The 18,729-nt window shown below is 34.8% G+C and overlaps 1 protein-coding gene across 1 annotated transcript; it reads left to right on the top strand.

Moving 5' to 3' along the window:
* The first annotated feature begins 7,081 nt into the window (after window positions 1-7,081).
* Window positions 7,082-16,801, top strand: LOC115707487 (protein CTR9 homolog). Its single transcript, XM_030635466.2, has 24 exons — window positions 7,082-7,475; window positions 7,613-7,679; window positions 7,852-8,046; window positions 8,504-8,604; window positions 9,223-9,276; window positions 9,393-9,509; window positions 9,605-9,668; window positions 9,800-10,014; window positions 10,334-10,418; window positions 10,882-10,982; window positions 11,095-11,187; window positions 11,680-11,748; window positions 11,831-11,923; window positions 12,070-12,336; window positions 12,979-13,059; window positions 13,184-13,342; window positions 13,493-13,588; window positions 13,790-13,891; window positions 14,134-14,241; window positions 14,334-14,558; window positions 15,133-15,405; window positions 15,510-15,581; window positions 15,959-16,273; window positions 16,471-16,801. Exons 1-24 carry the CDS (start codon window positions 7,335-7,337, stop codon window positions 16,624-16,626), a joined length of 3,249 nt encoding a protein of 1,082 aa, XP_030491326.2. The 5' UTR covers window positions 7,082-7,334; the 3' UTR covers window positions 16,627-16,801.
* Window positions 16,802-18,729: the final 1,928 nt, after the last annotated feature.

Raw genomic sequence — 18,729 nt, 5'->3', positions numbered from 1 at the left:
GTACATCCTTCATTTCCTCTTTCTACTTTGCACTGTTAGGGCATTGTTCCTCCGAAAAAATAAACTGTCACCCTAACGGAATGGATGTACTCTTTACATCTTCCATGTTGAACTTTTGCATAACCTTCTTGATGTACCTGAACTGCTTCAAGCTAATGGTCCCTTCCTTCCAGTTCCTTGAAACCTCAATACCAAGTATCTTTTTAAATAGTCCAAGCTCCTTCATCTCAAACTCTTTTAAGCTTGGCTTTGATAATTTTGATCACAGATTTATCCTTGCTCATGATGAGCATATCATCTACATAGAGCAATAAGAACATGACTGCAGATTGCTCTAGGTTCTTGAAATACAAGCAGTGATCATATGTTGATCGTTTGAACCCAATTTGTTGTATATAAATATCAAAACGTTTATTCCATTGCCTTAGGGACTGTTTCAAACCATATAGGGATCTGTTAAGCTTGCACACCAATTCAACTCCTTTCCCTTCCACCTAAAAACCCAAGTCGTTGCTCCATGTAGATCTCTTCATCTAAGAATCCATTAGAAAGGCAGTCTTGATATCAAGTTGTTCAATTTCAAACTTCATTTGAGCTGCTAAAGATAACATCAATCTTATTGTCTTATACTTTACCACATGTGAAATGATTTCAGTGTAGTCTATACCTTCCACCTGAGTAAAACTTTTAACCACTAACCTGGCTTTGAACCTTATTGGTTCTTTCTTGTTGATCCCTCTTTTACCTTGAGAATCCATTTGCACTCCACAATCTTCTTATTCTCCAACTTTGGTACAACTACCCAAGTCTTGTTTTTCTGGAGTGAATCCATCTCCTCATCCATGGCTTGAAGCCATTTTAACTTGTTTCCACTTGAAATTGCCTCTTCGTAGCTTCCAGGTTCTTCAATTTCAGCTTGCTGTACTGTCGCCAGTGCAAATGCTATTAAGTCTGCTTTTGCAAACCTTGCCAGAGGGTGAATCTCTCTCAAGGTTTTATCACGTGCCAACTGATAACCTTCCAAACTTGTTTGTCTTAATCCTTCTAAAACTTCAGTTTAGTCTTTGTTATCTTCCGGCTCTGCATCGACTTCTATCTGAACATTGTCTTCCAATTCCACACTAGTTTCTGTTTATGAACCTTCTTCAGGGAGCTTCGTTCCATAATCCACTTTCATGCATATAGTGTTCTTATTTCCTATTTTTCTTGTATTACATGGAGACAGACTACCTTTTCCGGAGGTCAAGTGGGGATATTCCAGCTCATTGAAAACAATATTTCTAGTAATCACAACCTTTAGTTTACCCTTATTCGAAATGTAGATTCTATACCCCTTGGTTCCTAAGGCATAATGTTAGATTGTTTTTAGTATTATTTTTAGGTTAATTTTTAGTGTGTTTTTAATTTAGTTCTACTCTTGTTTGGAGCAATTTTATGTTTTTTATCTTTTATTTTTTCATATTCAAAATAGAAGAAGATTAAAAAATATCAGAGGAACAATATGGAAAAAAAGATAAAAAGATCTCACAGGAAGATGGAACTATAAAATAGAGAAAATTGTGCAAAAAAATAAAATTGAAACTTCAAGCCTGAATTCGACTATGATCTGGTCAGATTTTGGAGAAAGTTGAAACATAAAAGTACTAGATTTTTTTTTTTAAACTTTCCAGAACATCTTGAATCGTCTAATTCCAAGCAATATCGAGAGAGTTACGGCTAAAATACTATCAGTTGACGCAACAGAAAACTCACCGCCCATTCTAATCTTAAGCATAATAGGTTTTTTCAGCATCTTTTGGCTATAAAAGAAGTGGACTTCAATAGTTTTCAATAGGCAATTCAGTAGGAAATCACAAGCAATCAAGGAGTACGAATTTTGGAGAGCAAAATCAATATTGGAGGCTTTCTCAATAGAGTTTTCAACATTCTTTTCTTCCCTATTTTCTTCTCTATTCTTTTTTTTTTAATATGTGTGAATTTACTGCGATGAACATGAGTAGCTACACAATTCATTAAGGTTTAGATGGATATTGTTTGATATTGATTTATGGTTCTAATATGATTTTATTTTCCCTTAATTTCTATGTATTTTATTTCATTCGTACTTAATTACTTTTAATTACCTAGTCATCAATTAATTGCTTTATAATTTTGATGCGAGATCTGAGAAGTGAGTGTCAATTATGATATAGTGAAGTAGAATTGAATTTCAATATAAGACGAGAGTACCTATATGGTTTAGATAGCTTATAGGGTTTCTGTGTTTAATGCCTGTTACATGTTTAATTTATCACGAGAGTTGAAAATTTGCATGTAATTGAGGTTTATATATCTGAGAATACTATAAATTACCTTAGTAAACTTGCTATTGCATAGAAATTTGTAATAGAATGATAATCATATTAGGCCATAATCGATAGACACAATTGAAATCGAAAGCCCTAACCTTTATTCATTGTTAATTTGCCTATTAATTTACTTGCTTCCTGAGTTTTATTATTCTTATTGTTTTATAGTTTAATTTTATCTCAAATTTTACTTAGCCAAATAGAAGTAAGAGTTTAATTTTAATGTACTTAAGTACAATCCTCGTGGGATCGACCTCACTTTTGTGAGTAATACTTGTTCAAACGATACATAAACTTGCGTGTTAAAATTAACCTAGGAAAGTTCCCTTCACAGATCTAGGTTCCAACTTATCAATAGATTGGTGTACATATGCTATACACCCAAATGTTCTTAAATGCGTTAGGTTGAGGGTTTTGTTGTACTACATTTGATAAGGTGTTTTTAAGTCTATCACTCTATTTGAGCTTATATTTATAAGGTAGGTTGTTGTTGCTAGAGCTTCCCCCCAAAAAGATTTTTTTAATGGAAGTGAACAGTAAACATCTAACTTTGTTTAACAAGGTTTGGTTCATTATTTCAGCAACACCATTTTGCCCAGGGGTCTTCACTATGGTTCTATGCCTAGTGATTCCAAATTATAGACATAACTTGTCAAATTTGGAGTTAATAAACTCTAACCCATTATCCGTCCTAAGGTTCTTAATTTTAAGATGTGTTTGATTTTTCACCTGAGTTTTCCAAATTGTAAACTATTCCATGCACTCATCCTTAGTTGCTAGCAAATAGGTCCAAACACACCTACTATCGTCATCAACTATTGAAAGAAAATATTGCTTACCGGAGTGAGCAGTCACCTTGTATGGCCCTATAGATCAGCGTGCACATATTTGAGTATCTTTTTAGTTGTATGCCTTGCTGGAGTGAACTTCAGCTTTTGTTGTTTTCCTAAAATACAAGCTTCACAAAATGGTAAGGCACAAGAATTTAATTTTTCAATTATACCTTGTTTGTGCAGTTCTTTGAGGCCTTGTTCACTGATATGTCCAAGTCTATGATGCCACAGTTGCATATCTGATTCTAGCCCTTTCACCATACTTGCTTCTTCAGTTGGGATGTTTTCCCCTTAGAGAACGTATAAACCATTGATCTTTTCACCTTTCATTATAACCGAAGAACTTTTGGTGATCCTCAAGATTATGTGCATGGACTTGTATCTGTATCCTTCATATTTAAGCGCATCCAGGGATATGAGGTTTTGTCTAAGCTCTGGGATGTGCCTTACGTTCGTCAGAACCTTGATTCCACCATCATACTGTTTGATGGCTACCTTCCTAGTTTTAATGACCTTGCATGATTGATCATTACCCATTAGAATTTTACCTCCATCAACTAATTTATAATCAAAAAATGACTCTCGACTTAGACACATGTGATAAGTGTATCCGGAGTCAAGAATTCACTCCATGTTCATTGAGGACTGTTAGGTTATTTTTAGTATTAATTTTAGATTAAGTTTAGTATATTTTTAATTGAGTTTTAATCGTGTTTGGAGCATTTTTACGCTTGTTATCTTTTATTTTTGCAGATTTAAAATAGAAGAAGATTAGAAAAATATCAGAGAAAAAGATGGGAAAAAGATAAAAATATCATGATATTTAAAATAGAGAAAACTGTGCAAGAAAATAAAGCTGAAACTTCAAGCCTAAATTCGACTGTCTTCTGATTTGATTTTGGAAAAAGTCAAAACATAAAAGTTATAGATCTCTCTTCTATCTTTCCGGAACATCTTGAATCGTCCAATTCTAAGCAATATTGAGAGAGTTATGGCCAAAATACTATCAGTCGACGCAGCAGAAAAATCACTTCCAACACGGGCCGCGACATGGCTTTAGCATGCCGCGGCCCGCCTCCCTAAATAGCACAAAAATCGTATTTTTATCTCACGTGGGTGTTGGGGGTTTCCTAGTTCGAATAGGCATTTAACATGTGCGTTTTTCCATCTTTTTAGGCCCTGAATGCCTATATAAAGAGCAGAAGAGAGTTGATTTCGGCAAGCAATTTCAGAGAGAAGAAAGTGAGAGTTCAGATACAGAGTAGAGAGATCAGCTACAATACTGGAGACATACTGTTCAGGGTTTTTCAGCATTCTTCTTTTCTTCTCTTCTTTATTTTTCATCTCTTTTCTATCAGTTAATATGTGTATTTGTGCTTCATTGAACATGAGTAACTAAACACTTTTATTAGGGTTAGATGGATATTGTTTAACATTGTTTTATGGTTTTAATATGATTTATTTTCCTCCTAATTTATATGTATTCTATTTTATTTGTGCTTAATTACTTTTAATTTTCTGGCCACCAATTAACTGTTTATGATTTTGATGCGAGATCTGAGAAGTGAGTGTCAAATATGCTATAGTAGAATAGAACTGAATTTCGATATAGGACGAGAGTACCTATATGGTTTAGATAGCTTATAGGGTTTCTGTGTTTAATGCCTGTTGCATGTTAAATTTATCACGAGAGTAGAAAGTTTGCATGTAATTGAGGTTTATATATCTGAGAAGACTATAAATTACCTTAGTAAACCTGCTATTGCATAGGAATTAATATTAGGAAAATAATCATATTAAGCCATATTCAACAAAAACAATTGAAATCAACACCCTAGTTTATTAACTATCAATTTTCTCGAATCGTTGCTTCCAACTATTTTTCTTATACTTCATTATTTTTCCTATCTTTTATTTAATCAAATAGAAGTAAAAGTTTAATTTTAACGTACTTAACTCCACTCCCTGTGGGATCGACCTCACTCCTAGTGAGTCTACTACTTGAAACGATACGTACACTTGCGTGTGCTAAATATCGCAACAAGGACTCCGAGATAGAGAACAACTCTCCATTCGTGGAGCAGTCATCACTATCATTCGCAATTGCAGTAGAATCCTTCTCGTGGTGATGATGTCAGTCGTCCTTCCTATCTCTATTGTGGGATTTGTTGAAGCCTTATTGCTCCTTGTACTTCTTACAAAATTTTTGCAAGTGTCCAGACCTTCCACAGAAGTAACACTTTCTTGTTTCCTTCTCTCTGAATTTTGATCTTGATTGAGAGTGATGGTATTTACTCTTTGAACTTACTTTCTTGGCAATCTTCATCTTGCCAAGTACACTTCTTCTTTCTTGGATTCTTTTTCCAATTGTAATTCAAAATTTTTCGATTTTAGTGCAACACGTACATCCTCCAATGCAATCATGTCTCTGCCATACTTGATAACAACCTTTACTTCTTGATATGCAATTGGAAGCGATCTTAGAAAAATGATGGCCTGACTTTCTTCATCAACCTTGTAGTTTATATTAACCAATCCTACAATAATCTCATTTAATTTATTAATATTATCATAAAAGAAAATAAAGGAATTATTCTAAAATCGTATAACCATTCTAGCAAAATGATCTTGCTAGCTATTGATGGTTTTAAGTTTTCGTCATCTTCTCTACGATGAGTTTTCTTCGAATATTGTTTGATAGATACACGATGATCGTGTAGTACACCATCTCCTCTATTTTTGCTTTTTCCTCTTGTTTCTTATTGACAAAGAGTTTCTCATCTCCAAGAATCTTGGATACATTCTGGTGTAATAAGATTCCTTTCAAACTTTCTCTCCATAGCGCAAAGTCTCCTGTTCTATCGAATTTCTCCAATTTAAATTTCGGCATTGATGGCATTCAAAGTTTCTTCAAGAATTGCAGTGGAAAGAATCTTAATTCTGCGTTCTTAATCGATTACCAACTCTGATTTATGGGAAAATTACAACCAAAGGTGTAAAATCAAATCAAGTAAACTCTAAATAATCAAATAATTAGCAATGACAAGATTAATAGATCAAAAATAATAATCGGAGAAAAAATAGGGATGAACAAAGTAAGAAAAACTAGAAAACAATTAAGGCAAAGAAAAAAAATACAAAAATCAACACCAATATATACACTGGTTCAAGTCCAACAGATTAATGTGATCTATGACTCTACTCCGGTATTGAAACACCACAAAATCTTCTTTATTGAGTGGGCAAGAACAGATACAATACAGTCGAGATCAATTCTCTGATGAGTTCTCTCAAAATGTTTTCATTCTCACTTTCTCACCCAAGAATTTTCTTCATCTACATAAGATTCTTCTTACAAAATCCAAACCCAATCTCTCTCTCTCTATCTCTCTCTCTCTCTCTCTCTCTCTCTCTCTCTCTCTCTCTCTCTCTCTCTCTCTCTCTCTCTCTCTTCTCTGTATCTCTCTCTACCTCTCAATCTTTTCTCTTTTTATTTTTCAGTCTCAATCTGATCGTCGTATTGAAGTGATAAGTGAGGGTGTCATATATAGGCTTAGGATCAAGATTCTAAAATCGGTGGCTGCAAGAATCGAGGTTAACTAACTCTCTTTTGGGCGAAGTCTCCACGTCAGGCTAAGTAAAAGTGCATCTGGAACAAGTATGACAACTTCTGGAGTCACGGTTCAAGGCACTCGCTAAAAGACCTTCCTGAATAGGAAAAAGTCAGTTAGAACTATCCGGGACTAACTTTCAGAAGGAACAACTAGCTATCTAAGGAGGGCTAACTTTCCTGAAAATCCTTCTTAGAAGGACAATAAAACCTTCCAGGACCAGCTTTTGTGAGTCCACAACTTTTTAGGAATGATAAGAAATTTTTGAAATTTTTTTTATTTAGAGGAACTATACCACAATTTTTTTTTTTTAATATTTTAATTTTATAAAAAATAGTGAAATTGAATATTGAGAATGGAAACCTAACTAAAACCCGCCAAGAATCCTAAAAGTCTTGACCATTTAGAATGTTTAGAAAAGAAGATTATTATTGTGGAAAAATAATAGGAGGAAGGGAGTAAGGAAGAAGATCCAAACTCCGATTCGGATTCAACTCACTCCTGCTCACTCACTCCATTAGGGTTTGGCAATTTGGGAAATAATGGCTTCAGTGTACATACCAGTTCAGAACTCGGAGGAGGAAGTGAGAGTGGTTCTCGATCAGCTCCCGAGGGACGCTTCTGATATTCTAGACATCCTCAAGGCCGAGCAAGCCCCTCTTGATCTATGGCTCATCATCGCGGTTACTTCTTGCTTCTTCGTTTAATTATTATTATTATTATTATTGTCCTGATAATTTTCTGTATTTTCAAATTCTGACGCTTACCTGTTGATTAAACTTAATATTCAATTTATGGGCTAAACGTTTCAATTGTTCAGAGGGAGTACTTTAAGCAAGGAAAACTTGAACAGTTCCGCCAAATTTTGGAGGAAGGGTCCAGTCCTGGTATTCCACATGGCTCTAGAATTCTTTCTATTTTTCTTATAATCTCATTACTGTTCGTTAATTCTGTTCCCATTTCTCCAGTATTACTCGGGTGCACTTAATTTTCATTGTTGTCTTTTACTTTTAATTTTTGGTTGTTGTAATGCTTATGCCCGTCTAATCTTTCTTCCAGAAATTGATGAGTACTATGCTGATGTTAGATACGAGAGAATTGCAATCTTAAATGCTTTAGGGGCTTACTATAGTTACCTTGGAAAAATTGAGACTAAGCATAGAGAAAAGGAGGAGCACTTCATTTTGGCAACCCAATACTACAATAAAGCGTCAAGAATTGACATGCACGAGCCTTCTACTTGGGTTGGAAAAGGTGGGTTCAAACTTATTTCTTCATATACAACAAAAGTTTTACTTCAATGTATTGTTTGCTATTCAATATTTCATTCTTGTTCATATTAATGAGACCAAAGACAAAAACTTTCACAGTTTCAATAGAATTCCGTCATCTAAAGGTTTTAAATGTAGACACTAATTTTTGATACGACTGTTGCTGTTGCTGATCCAGAAGTTCCAGTGAGAGATTACCAGTTTGACATAATCGTCTTAACTGTATATTGTTCCCAAATTAAACCATGACTTGTACTTGTATTATTAGTTTTGGCATACTTTTCTTTAAATCTGTATGACATACTTAGTTGCTTTGCAGTCTCAATTTGAGGTGGATGAGTTGAAAAAACTCGATTTTTCTAAATTATTGAAAGCTGAGGTGTGCGACCCATGCCTGAATATGCCTGCACTTAAAGGTTATAACCTGACTTCTTTTGCAGGTCAGCTTTTATTGGCCAAGGGTGAAGTAGAACAAGCATTTTCTGCATTCAAGATTGTATTGGATGGAGACCGTGATAATGTTCCTGCTCTCTTGGGTCAAGTATGCAAATTTGTTCTGTGTGACATAGTTTTTTTTTTTCCTTAATATCAGTGATTTGGATATCCAGTACTTATTATACATACAGAGATGCAATTGTTAGCTTTTTAAATTCTCTTTGATTACAACTGCAAGTGTGTAGTTTAATGATCAGGAACATCTTGTTCTTTATGTAATTACTTTTCAGTTTAGTGAAGTCTTATTTTTTGATACAAGAAGATTTTTGATGATGCTCACCCGACAAAAAAAAGTTGCCTGACATTATAACCATGACTCTCTTGAAGAGCTTCTTGCTAGTTGCATTAGGCGTTGACTTGCTCTGAAGTGTTTGTAGTTCCTAATTTTCATGTATTATGGTCACTAAAGTATTGAAACTTGGTTAATCTCAAAGCTTTATTTTCAATTCCTCATTCATTTTAATTTTTAAGGTTTTAACTAGTCATTTTAAAAAATCTCAAAACTTGAGAAAGCAGGTAATGCCCTTGTTGGGAAATCTTGAATGTATGTGATCTTTTTTTTTTAGACTGGGGATATTAAAAATATACTAATTTATAGTTTGAAAAGAGCAAAATAGTATGAACTCAAAGCTAGCTTATTTCTAATACGTCCTGAACTTTGCAGGCATGTGTTCAGTTCAACCGTGGACGCTTTTCTGATTCCTTGGATTTGTACAAGGTCTGTATTTGGGATGAGACAAGTATACAAAATTTGTCATAAACATAAATGTTTATATATCTCCTTGTAGAAAAAAAGATATTACCTCTGATTAGTATTATCTGAATTTTGCAAAGAGGGCCCTGCTAGTATATCCCAATTGTCCTGCTGCTGTAAGACTTGGCATAGGACTGTGTCGTTATAAGTTGGGTCAGCTTGAAAAAGCTCGGCAGGCATTTCTGAGAGTTTTGCAGGCAAGTTGACATTTAACCATTTGCCAAGTGATGTAGTTAAATCATTTATGTGTATCTGATGAAGTCATCTATAAATAAATCTTTTAAACTTGCAGTTAGATCCAGAAAATGTTGAGGCTCTTGTAGCATTGGCAATTATGGATTTGAATACAAATGAAGGTTGGTTGGTAAAGTAAATAAATAGCATGTTATTTCCCTTATGCTGAATTACACAAGCATCTTTTAGTCATTATTTTGTTTTCAAATCAATTCTTTATGTTCTGAAGTTTAATTTTACTGCTGTCTAACAGCTAATGGAATTAGAAAAGGAATGGAGAAAATGCAGAGAGCTTTTGATGTATATCCTTACTGTGCAATGGCACTAAATTACTTAGCAAATCACTTTTTCTTCACGGGACAACATTTTTTGGTGGAGCAACTCACTGAAACAGCGCTTGCTGTTAGCAACCATGGACCGACAAAGTCACACTCTTACTATAATTTAGCGCGATCATACCATAGCAAGGTTAGTTGTTGCGGTTGTTGGTGTTTTTTTCCTCTTAAAAATAATAGAAAAACAGAAAAAGGACCTTTATCAACATTTTATTGCTATGGTGTAGTTGTACTTGCTGGGAGATCATGACTAATTTCCTAAACTCTTGGGCATTCTTTTTTTAATAAAAATCGTTTCAGTGCACTAGTTTCTTCATGTGATGACTGGGTGTTTGTATTGTCACTATTATTTTGCCTTTGAAGAAATCTTTCCTCTTTCTCTTACTCTTCTTCTGACATTTCCTTTCCAAATACGATATTCTACTAATGATGTTCTTTTTCCTGGATGCCAGGGGGACTATGAAAAGGCTGGACTGTATTACATGGCATCTGTCAAGGAAGTCAATAAACCCCATGAATTTGTATTTCCTTATTACGGTCAGTACCATAATCTCTGCTTCTTGGTGTACTCTTTGTGTTGATGTGTTGACATGGTCTTAAAGGTTGTTTTTTTTCATATATAAATAAGCTAAGGATTTATATGAATTTTGCGTGGCAACTCTGATTTCTTGGTGGTACTTTTGCTCCTATTGGCCATGAAAATTTCATGTTTAAGTTAGGTCTTCTCTTTATGGGAAAAAAATTCAACATGCCTAAGCCCTACAAATGTTTAATTGTGAAGTTGGCTTCGTTGTATTTTAGAAATGCATACAGATGTGTATGCAAAAAGATGTATTTAAAATAGTACAAGGGCTGGCCACAATGGATTTAGACCTTCAATGTTCTCGTCTTTTAATAAAATCAAACCAGAATGTGACTAACAATGTAGAATTTTGTCTTGTAATGCATTTTCTTCCAGTCACTTTTCCTCATCTTTAATTTAATGGACTTCTGGTGACAGGATTGGGCCAGGTGCAATTGAAGTTGGGAGATTTTAAAAGTGCATTGTCAAATTTTGAAAAGGTTTTAGAGGTCTACCCTGATAATTGTGAGACGTTGAAAGTGAGTTAAAATGAATACCTTTAGAAAACTCTTTTGTAATGATATTTCAATAATAAAAAATAATATCTAGTTTTGCTCTTATGACTAGAATGGATTGTTTATTTTTCAATAGGTACTTGGGCACATATATTTCCAGCTTGGACAGACAGAAAAGGCACATGAATTTATGAGAAAGGCTACGAAAATTGATCCACGTGATGCCCAGGTGAATAATCATGTCTTTATTGGTTTAACACAAGTTCTTTTAGTCATGTTTCTACTAAAATTTGGTGTGCTGAGAACCTGTTTGTATGACTCAGACGCTTCCCTAGTGTCCAGTTTCCATGTTGTTCGACTCCTAAAGGTTATGGATGGTCCTCTTTAACTGTACAATGTTTGTACAAGTAATGAATAATATGTTTTTGTTTGGTTTGGATTTGTCCATACAATTGCTTTCTTACTCTCTTTTTTTTTTTTCACACTGTTGAAATGGTTGACAACATTAGAATAACATTAACACAGATGACAGGTGATGGGTGACATGGATCTATGTATCTACTAGAAATTTGTTTTTTTTTTGGTGTATAAATTATGGTTGATTTTAGATCTGTGATTTGAGGTATTATGAGAGTCTTGAAGATTTTGTTGCAATAACTCCTTTATTGCATATATACTTTTTCCTTTTTAACATTTTTTTACTTGTCTTACTGTACTGCAGGCATTTCTTGACCTGGGAGAATTATTGATTTCATCTGACCCTGTAGCTGCTCTAGACGCCCTAAAAACTGTAAGGATCTCATTTTTACTTCTGTACGATGTAGGTCTCTTCTATTTGTGGAGGGGTAATAAAATTCCCAAATATTTTACAGGCTCGTATGCTTTTGAAAAAGGGAGGTCAAGAAACACCCATTGAAGTGCTCAATAATCTTGGAGTTCTTCATTTTGAAAGAGGAGAATTTGAGGTTTGAGCAATTTCCTATTGATATGATTTGTTTAAAGGACTTTTTATGTTACTTTTGTGTGGGTTTGATAAGCTTTTTACCTTCTTGAATTTTATATTAATGCTAAAACAGTTCAATGACATTAATTTATTTCCTTCCACTATCAGCTTGCTGAACAAACTTTCAGGGAGGCATTGGGTGATGGAATATGGCTTGCTTTCATGGATGGTAAAGAAAAATCCCCACCTGTTGATGCTAGTGCTTCCACTCTCCAGTTCAAGGACACACATTTCTTTCAGCAGCTTGAGAATGAAGGTCGTGTTGTCGACTTACCTTGGAATAAAGTTACGGCACTATTTAATATGGCAAGATTATTTGAGCAGTTACATAACTCTGAAACTGCAAGCACGTTGTACCGACTAATCTTGTTCAAGGTAGCTATGTTCTCTACATTTTTCATGTCCATGAAAAGAGTTGTTTTAACGTGTATGATAAATAATATCGCATCTATAACCCCAAGCAATGGTCTAATGGTAAGGAGTGTTGGAAAGTGCTGGTAGGCGTTTATTCCAAGGCTCAAACCACCACAGACTCAAAAACCTTAGGGCCAGTTGGAGGTCTCCTGGTTGAACTGCCAGGACCAAAAATTTTAAATTTAATAAATAATAATTATAGTAATAATATTGCATCTATGAAGGGTGGGTCAAGTGGTCAGCTCAGGTTTGCTCCATGAGGTCAGGAATTTGATTTGTCTCGGGGCCCTTATTCCTAGGGTATCTACCTCCCAAAGATTGTAGGTTCATTTGGAGAGACAAGTGTAAAAGTAATTTAAATGTTACATTAATACTGTAAGTAGAGAAGAATTGTAACTTGATTTTAATAGCAATGAAAATTTGAGCATTTCATGTCACAATCTTTTTTCATAGCAGAAGTGTTTGTCAGCAATGAAATGATTGATTGATCAGTTTGTTTCCTTATTGATATTTAGGTGACTAATTGGTATGTTCATGCAGGTTTTTGTAGTACTTGCCTATGAAGGTTAGTTTTTGTTTAACTTGTGTTTTCCACTTTTGCAGTATCCAGATTACGTAGATGCTTATCTAAGGCTTGCTGCTATTGCAAAAACTCGAAACAATATTCAATTGAGTATTGAACTGGTTGTTATTTGTGAACCCTATTACCCACTCTCTCTCTCTCTCTCTCTCTCTCTCTCTCTCTCTCTCTCTCTCTCTCTCTCTCTCTCTCTCTCTAAAACATTACTCAAAATAACTTCTATGTTAGGTCAATGATGCTCTGAAGGTTAATGGAAAATGCCCAAATGTATTATCGATGCTTGGAGACTTAGAATTGAAGAATGATGATTGGGTCAAGGCAAAAGAGACTTTGCGCGCTGCTAGTGAAGCAACAGCGGGGAAGGATTCCTATGATACACTTTCTCTGGTTCGTATGTTATCCAGAGTATACATATCTGAGATTTCTTACTGTCTCATGGAATACCTACCTTTGTGAAGACACATGAAACCTTTTTGATATTCTAGTAGTTAATCAAGCATTTATCTTCAACTCACAAGTGCCTTTTGGAATTTGTAGGGAAACTGGAACTACTTTGCAGCAGTTCGTAATGAGAAAAGAAATCCTAAGTTGGAAGCTACACATTTAGAAAAAGCTAAGGAACTTTACACTAAGGTAAGTGAGCATTTATTTTCTTTCTCGTGTATATTTTCTATCCTCATTTCTTTCCATGCATTCAATATTATTTCTTCAGTGATCAAGAACATCCTTTGTTTGAGTTCAGGTTGGAGGGATTTTTTTTTTTAATATTATATATCATTGTGAACAGACCACACGATCATGTGTATTTAGCACTCAACTTTTATTTACTTGTAGGTTCTGGCTCAACATTCTGCCAATTTGTATGCTGCCAATGGTGCTGGAGTGGTATATGCAGAAAAGGGTCACTTTGATGTTTCAAAAGATATTTTCACCCAGGTAAACTATTTTTATGCATATTTTCCATGTTAAAGGGCCTTGCTAATCATAGTTGGAAAAGTATGATTCAAGTTTTACTTCTGTTACAGTATTTTTATATGTAAATTCAAGAAGCGGCTAGTGTGACAATTTTTTTTGGGCTCGCGTGTATAATTTTCCATGGTTAAGGGCCCTGGTTTTGAAATGTGTGATTTCAAGTTTTACTTCTGCTACAGTATTACTTATGTCTTTAATTATTTTAGGTTCAAGAAGCTGCAAGTGGAAGCATTTTTGTTCAGATGCCAGATGTCTGGATAAATATAGCACATGTTTATTTTGCTCAGGGAAATTTTTCGTTGGCTGTAAAAATGGTCAGTTTGTTGCATCATATTTTAGTATGCATCTTTATGTTGTTTTTTACTTTGTACGTTTTAGTGATTGCGTGTCATGCCACTTCTTGCAGTATCAGAATTGCCTGAGGAAGTTTTTTTATAACACAGACTCTCAGATTCTTCTCTATTTAGCTCGCACTCACTATGAAGCTGAACAGTGGCAAGACTGCAAAAAGACACTTCTGAGAGCCATTCATTTGGCACCTTCAAATTACGCACTGAGGTTTGATGCGGGTGTTGTAATGCAGAAATTCTCTGCCCTGACACTACAAAAAGAAAAGAGAACGGCAGATGAGGTTGCCTTTCTTTTTCTCTCTGTTTTTAGTTGCTCATGCTTTTACTTTTGTTTCCGCTACATGCCTAGCCTGATTTCATTAAGCACCAAGTGTATTTAAACAGAAAAGATAATTAGTCAAACAGAATTCTTTCATCTCTACTATGATCTGGTGTTCAACATGTACTTTGCATGTCATATCATCATATGATGGTGTGTGAGAAGTGCTTTACATACAATGATTTTAAGATGTTATGTCATTATATTTTGGTAGGAACATTTTGAGCAGGATAGTTTTTTAGCAGAAGAAATTCTGAAATTTGTGCAGCAGTGAGCAAATTCACATTTTTACAATTTATGATGCCTCAATACTGGTTTCATATTTCTTATAATTTGGAAGTAAGATTAGATGCTTGAAATTTTGTAGTGATAGGCTCACTGAACTTGCTACTATATGTACCTAAAGAATCATATTGCTAATCTTTTCTTTGAGATGTTTGGGGCTGTGACTCCATCAACTAGTTTATTATATATTTGGCCTTATGTTTATTGGAGCTCAGCTTTATTTCCGTCTCTTTTCTTTTGTGAAATTACAGGTGCGCCTAACAGTTTCAGAGCTTGGAAATGCTGTTCGTGTATTTAAACAGTTGTCTGCTTCTGCTGCTTCAAACCTTCACTTTTATGGGTTCGATGAAAAGAAAATTGACACTCATGTTGAGTACTGTAAGCACTTACTTGAAGCTGCAAGAGTTCACCTAAAAAATGCTGAACATGAAGAACAGAAAAACCGGCATAAACAAGAAGCTCTTCGACAAATGGCATTGGCTGAGGAAGCCCGTCGCAAGGCTGAAGAACAAAGGAAATTTCAGGTTTGCTGATCATGTTTCGTATATATTATATATATATATATCGCAGTAAAGATATATTTAGTAGTCAAAATTTTAACACGTTACTGATACCTCTGTGTGGGTAGTTGGAAAGGAGAATGCGAGAGGATGAGCTAAAGCAGGTGAGGCAACAGGAGGAGCATTTTGAACGAGTAAAGGTAAATGTTCTGATTTATATTACCAACATGCTTAAGAAGCTTAATATACTCCAAGATATGTCATCTCTTGAGTTACTAAAGTAGCTGGCTTGCAAATTTTTTTTCTCAACCTTAGACACTAGAACAAATTACGTTTGCTTGTTTCATTACAAGAAATTGGAAGGTATAATGAAAAGATACCTGCTTGTGTGAGGGAGCACTTGACATTTTTTCCAGGGACAGATCATAGATCATAGTTGATCTAGGGAAATCATAGATCTTGGATTTCTGTTCTTTTAATATATGAAAAACTAACTTAAAAGTTGAATGAAATACTTGTAAACATTGGCAACAATTTTTTCTTTCTAAACTTATGCATATACTTTGTCAATCTTCAGGAACAATGGAAGAGCAGCACATCTTCTAAGCGAAGGGATAGAACAGAGGTCGATGATGAGGAGGGTGGTCATAGTGAGAAGAAAAGGAGAAAGGGTGGAAAGAGGAGAAAGAAGGACAAGAGCTCAAGGTCACGTTATGAAGCAGATGATGCAGAAGCAGAGATGGTGGATGATCAGGAAGAACCAGAGTATGATGACACCAAAGTGAATTATGGGGAGCCTGCTCAGACAAATGACCATGAGGATTATGCAGAAGAAAACGCCCACGATCCTCTTGCAGCAGCAGGGCTAGAAGATTCTGATGCTGAGGAAGAGGTGAAAAACTTTTTCTCTGCTTTCAGCTTTTAACAAAATGTTTTTTTGGTACATAAGCCAGTCTTACTTTTCTGGGCGGAATTAGACTGGTCCTATGCTGAGTTGATGACTGTGCCAGTCTAAAACACCTTGCCTCTGTCTGATAAAATGCATATTTTTTTTTCCCTTCATTATTTCTGATTTTTTTTACTGTAAAGGTTGCACCTAATTCAAACGCAAGTCGGCGGAGGCGGGCATGGTCGGAGTCTGATGATGACGGGCAATTAGAGAGACCAGAGATGCAGGGGAGTGATGGTGAGATCAAAGAAGATGATAAGGTTGGGGAAGAAGGTGAAATTAACGACGAGGATTGAGATCTGCCATCTTGAACTACACAAGGCCATTAACAAACCTATCTAAGGTGGAAGACTTTCCTTGTAAACTGTTACATTGTTAATAGTTGCTCTTTTGTATTAGTTCATTTATTTAAATACTCCTTTTTGTAACTTTGAAACTCATATTTTAATAGAAACAACATTCACTTTAGCAGTGTATGGCTCATATCAAGTTTTGTCTCCTTAAAGAGTTCTTCAGAGTCCATAGTTTTTCCATTGAGACGACCAAATGGCCTAGCAAATTATTTCATCTTCCTTAACGTAAGATGCTCATGCTGTAGTATCCTAAATTACTAATGGCACTTTTCTTAGCTATTAAAACAAAACAATAATAAATGGAAATAATTACTATAATTACAGGAAAGTTTCCTGTCCATAAAAAGTGTTGCATTTTTCCTTTGTTTTTTGTTGGACAAAGTCTTGGGTGGTGATGTAGGACAGGAGAACCAGATAAGGAGTCTGCCTACTGAGACTGACTAGTGCGGAAGCCTTTTAAACCTGTAAAGAGTAAAGACTCTGAATTGTGATGTGTGAAGTGTGAAGATTGACAGCACTGCTTTCCTCTTTTTGGATTAATGCAACCACAGAGTGACCCACTCACTCACTCCCACCACCACCATCAGATGCAGCACAAGCATTTGGACTTGTCTTCTTTTTGTCAGAACTTCTCTTACTCTATTTGGCTTGGCTTTTGCTCAGAGACAATAATTATTTCAAGAATATCTACTTAACTTAAAAACACGGTCACTTTGGCTACCTTTTTTTCACTCTTATAAGTCTCTCTCTCTATATCTCTCCTTTTATTTATTTTTAAGTAAAGAAGTTAAAACCGTTCTATTCTCTCTTTATTAATTGGCTATTACACTACTTCAGGTTACGTCAAAATCAAATGCATATTCCCATGTAACAACTAACAAATGTTGGAGGAATTTCCGTGTGAAGTGATTTTTGTTTTAATAAAGTATATCCTTTGATCATCTTTAATTTATCAAAGAAAAGAAAGCAGAAACTTATGAAAGGATTTGATATATGATGAGGGATTTTCACGGGCTTCCGTACAAGCCAGTACTTGGAATAATGATCTTTTGAGTTGCATTTTTTTTTTCTTTTTAGTTCAAATTGAGTTGCATTTTCTGCCTGTTATCTTTTGAGTTTAGACCACGGTAGAAGAACATGTGATGTGGAGTCATTTTTAAGCTACTTGAATGCACCCCAAACAAAAAAGAAGTTTCTCCACAACTCTATCTTCAAGCTAACTTAAAAAATAAGAAATAATAACAAAAAAAAAAAATTGTTAGTAATGTTTAAGGCATAAATTTCACTTATGATTTGTCCATTTCGTAAAACATTTACACAGGATTGTAGAGTTTCTTAACCTTCCTCAAATAAGAATAGTACCGTATTCACCCTCAAAAAAATAAAAGTACATATGATTAATAATGTGGAGGTGGTCACATTTTTTACTATTGAAAGTTGTATCATTAGTTACCACACACTATAAATAATAATAATAATAATAATAATATATATGAGTAAAGATGAACTAAAGTCTAAAGCTGTTGAATGGATCTAGCAATTGTCTCCAACAAAGGGATTTGTTTGGTGCTGTGTCTCTTTGCCTCAATGTTGTATGGAAAGTGAAGAGTAAACAAGCAATTAATGTCATTTTGATATAGTTTGATGGGGGCAACAACTTTTATTTGACTCTTTACAAACATTAGTTTAGGTGAGTCAGACATTACAAAATGGAGTCCAAAATGGGGTCCTTAAGTTGTGGTTATAAAAGAGTCTACACTACACAATAAACTTATGAACATCAAAGATTGAATAAACCAAGTCATGTTAGACAGATAAAATAGTACGGTCGACTCATTGCAGTCAAAGTATGAAATAAGACAATAGAGCCAAAGCCAAATAAAATAAAAATAAATGTAGAGAAACATTGGATTCTTTGTTAAACATACATTGTCCAGTTCAAGCCCTGTTCATTCAACTAAACAAAAAAAAAAAAAAAAAAAAAACAAAGGAGAGACCAATGTCCCTAACCTCACACAAAAAAACAGTACCACCAGTTAAGTACAA

Source organism: Cannabis sativa, chromosome 1, assembly GCF_029168945.1.
Source record: "Cannabis sativa cultivar Pink pepper isolate KNU-18-1 chromosome 1, ASM2916894v1, whole genome shotgun sequence".
Classification (NCBI taxonomy): domain Eukaryota; kingdom Viridiplantae; phylum Streptophyta; class Magnoliopsida; order Rosales; family Cannabaceae; genus Cannabis; species Cannabis sativa.
Note: the sequence above shows the minus strand (reverse complement) of the source record. Positions and strands in the feature narration are given on the sequence as shown.

Coding starts and splice junctions, on each gene's coding strand:
- LOC115707487 (XM_030635466.2), top strand. CDS start 7,335: ATGGCTTCAGTGTACATACCAGTTCAGAACTCGGAGGAGGAAGTGAGA. Junction 13,892..14,133: donor CAAAAGATATTTTCACCCAG/GTAAACTATTTT, acceptor TAATTATTTTAG/GTTCAAGAAGCTGCAAGTGG. Junction 15,406..15,509: donor AAGAACAAAGGAAATTTCAG/GTTTGCTGATCA, acceptor CTGTGTGGGTAG/TTGGAAAGGAGAATGCGAGA.